The 2,789-nt window shown below is 34.1% G+C and overlaps 1 protein-coding gene across 1 annotated transcript; it reads right to left on the bottom strand.

Moving 5' to 3' along the window:
- Nucleotides 1-241: 241 nt before the first annotated feature.
- LOC145314599 (NPC intracellular cholesterol transporter 2-like) lies at nucleotides 242-2,274 on the bottom strand. The gene is made up of 4 exons (XM_080154589.1): nucleotides 2,141-2,274; nucleotides 1,677-1,810; nucleotides 844-972; nucleotides 242-350 (listed from the first exon to the last, which is right to left on the bottom strand). Exons 1-4 carry the CDS (start codon nucleotides 2,211-2,213, stop codon nucleotides 243-245), a joined length of 444 nt encoding a protein of 147 aa, XP_080010715.1. The 5' UTR covers nucleotides 2,214-2,274; the 3' UTR covers nucleotide 242.
- Nucleotides 2,275-2,789: the final 515 nt, after the last annotated feature.

The raw sequence follows: 2,789 nt of genomic DNA, 5'->3' as shown, positions 1-2,789 counted from the left end.
GACAGAACAGAAAACAATTTGCTAGAAAAGGGTCTTCACCACTTTGGGAGGGTAGTTGTCTAGACTATACATCTATATTTATACATTTATTATTAAAACCATCTTTTTTAATAAAAATTTATTTCATAACAAGTCTAAAACAGAAAATTTAAATAAAATTTATAAACTGCCTTAAATACTCCAAAATACAACTTTTAAATATGAAAGACAATGAACAAAAAAAACGGGTTGGGAGAAAAAAATTAGTTCTTGATTGAGATGGGGAGCTTGAAGCAGATGAAGTCAGCCCCGTTGTCGTCCAACAGCCTCCACTTGGCGGTAACCTCAATGGTGGGGTACAGATCCAGGATCTAAACAAGGACAGTTATGTTCACAAGTAAAGTAAACAATCAATAATTAATTGGAACAAAATGTAAGGCATGTTTAATACATCCAAATTATAATTATAAGTAAAAAGGCAAAGTTTTGTAAACAAATAATGACAATATATGATCCAAGGATATATTGATCGACAGGGGAAAATCAGACATCAATTTAGCTTGTTAATATGGGCCTCATTTATTAGTTAGTTGGTTTTTCTAGTGGGAGGTGTGGGAATGGGCTGAAGAGGGTGGATATGGAGGATGTTTTGTTATTTTAGCCAGCTGCGAGTATTACATTATAATAGTACATGAAAATCTGGTGCAATATCGATTGTTAGAAATTCATTAATGTTGGATACCATCACCATTTACCGTGGCTCTAATAAGATTATTTTCATGTTTTCAGTATTTAAATAGATTGTAATTCAGACATACCCTAGTTACAAAATAGCTCCACTGCTAAAATATCAATCAACTCTACCTCAAAGTCAAGTTCATAGACTAGGTTCTCTCCGACCTCAGTTGGACAGTCTCCAGATGCCATAGAGGCACACGCGTTGGAAGGACAACCATCAAATGGCAGCTCAATAGGCCCAATCATACCAGCAAGCTAAAAATATTGTATTTGATTCATAAGGTGTTATTCATGAAGATTAACAACTCAAAATAATTACAGAGGATTTTTTAAATCTTTTAGATTGTAAACATAGAATTTTGTTATGATGTTATAAATATATTTATTTCACACACAACATAATAATTCCTTGGATAATAAGACATAAAATTAATCAGTGCAACTCTATGTCTTCATAAAAAAAGGAAGAACATTTGAGTTATGAAGTTTATGTGAATTGCTTTTGAATCACATATAACAGAAATTAATAGTTATTTATTGCATAGTATTGTAGACAGTTTTCCGAGGATATTAAAATGAAAAATTCAACCAATTTTTTAGCCCGATTCTTATCTTAATATCCGTGTAAAATTGTCAGTAATACGATGCTATATAGGATTTTTCATTATTGCTATGAACCGGTTCTAATCCAGCGGATATTAATCGGTTTCGAAGCCATACTGAAAACACCTTTTAGCTGTGTCCAGTCTCCCAGGAAAAAAGGATAAATGTCACCGCTTTTGGCCTACCTATTCTATTGACGTCATAGTAGGGGAAAAAGAAAGAGAAGGGGGAAAGAAATCCCATAGAAAAGAGATGGGATATATGGTATTTCCTGACGTCAATAGAATAGTTAGGCAAAAAGCAATGATATATATCCCCATTTTCCTAGGGCACTAAACACAGCTACCTACCCTTACCTTGCAAGTGAGAGTGTTGGTGACACTGTTGGCCTGGATGTTGATCCTGCCAGTGGCATGGGTCCCGTGGAACACCTCACAGGGGAGGGAGGTGCACCCGTCAAATTCCAGGGAGGCGATAGTCGCAGAAGATCCTTAACAATTAATGATGTAAGGGGCATGACATTGATAGCAGAGAGAGAGAGAGGGGACAATATACTGTTTATTACACTAGTCCCCAAAGTTTTATAATAACGTTTTCTTATTCGTTGACATAACAACTTTAGGGGCTTGAGTGAATTTTGATTGGTTGGTTCAATAAGTTGTGTTCAAACATTTAAACCAATAATTGTAATCTACAGAATTAGTAATTTGGAGTATTAACATTGGGGATGTACATCAATTTATCGGCCATAATCTGATCACTTTAGATACGTGCTTTTAAACACAAACTAACTGTATCCGTTTCAGAGATCTTAACTTACCACAGTCCTCAACAGGGACAACATCAGCAATGGCAGCGCCAGCAAACAACAGAACAGCGAGGTATGCAAACATTTTGAATTTTTACTTTGGGGAATTCTGGAAGAGAAAATATTTTTTTAAACCTAAAAGAACATCTATAAGGAAAAACCAGGGAGGGAGGGGACATTGGGGTATTACACTAGTCCCCAAAGTTTTATTTAAGTTTTCTTATTCGTTGGATTTACAACTTTGGGGACTTTTATTAAATTTTGATTGTTTGATTCATTAAGCGGAGTGTCTAAACGTTTCAACCACTAATTTTAGTTAAAGGGGTAATTTTTGTGTATCATTATTGGAGATGTTTATTGATATATCACCAATTGTCTTATCCCCTTCAGGTCCCTGTTAAAAAAACCTATTGGTACAATATTTAGCGAGATCTTTTGTTGCAAACACACATATATACATCCTACCTACATGTCCTTAAAACTATAATATTTCACATTTAAAAAAATAATACTTAATATATATATTCTTAAGATGCTGCATTGCTTGAAAGATAAAACTTAACTGACTTTTTTATCTTTAAAATGTGATTATATAGTCCTTATTTATTTACTCACCTGAAGTTTAATATACGACAGCTGGGGTAAATAGATTACAACACAT

The sequence above is a fragment of the Acartia tonsa genome, chromosome 3 (genome assembly GCF_053477335.1).
Source record: "Acartia tonsa isolate MP-2025a chromosome 3, ASM5347733v1, whole genome shotgun sequence".
NCBI lineage: Eukaryota > Metazoa > Arthropoda > Copepoda > Calanoida > Acartiidae > Acartia > Acartia tonsa.
This window is presented reverse-complemented; position numbering and strand designations above follow the sequence as displayed.

Excerpts from the sequence above, each read along its gene's own strand:
- LOC145314599 (XM_080154589.1), bottom strand. The coding sequence starts at position 2,213 with ATGTTTGCATACCTCGCTGTTCTGTTGTTTGCTGGCGCTGCCATTGCT. Across the intron at positions 973-1,676 it reads CCAACACTCTCACTTGCAAG|CTTGCTGGTATGATTGGGCC; the intron begins GTAAGGGTAGGT and ends CAATATTTTTAG. Across the intron at positions 351-843 it reads TCTATGAACTTGACTTTGAG|ATCCTGGATCTGTACCCCAC; the intron begins GTAGAGTTGATT and ends GTCCTTGTTTAG.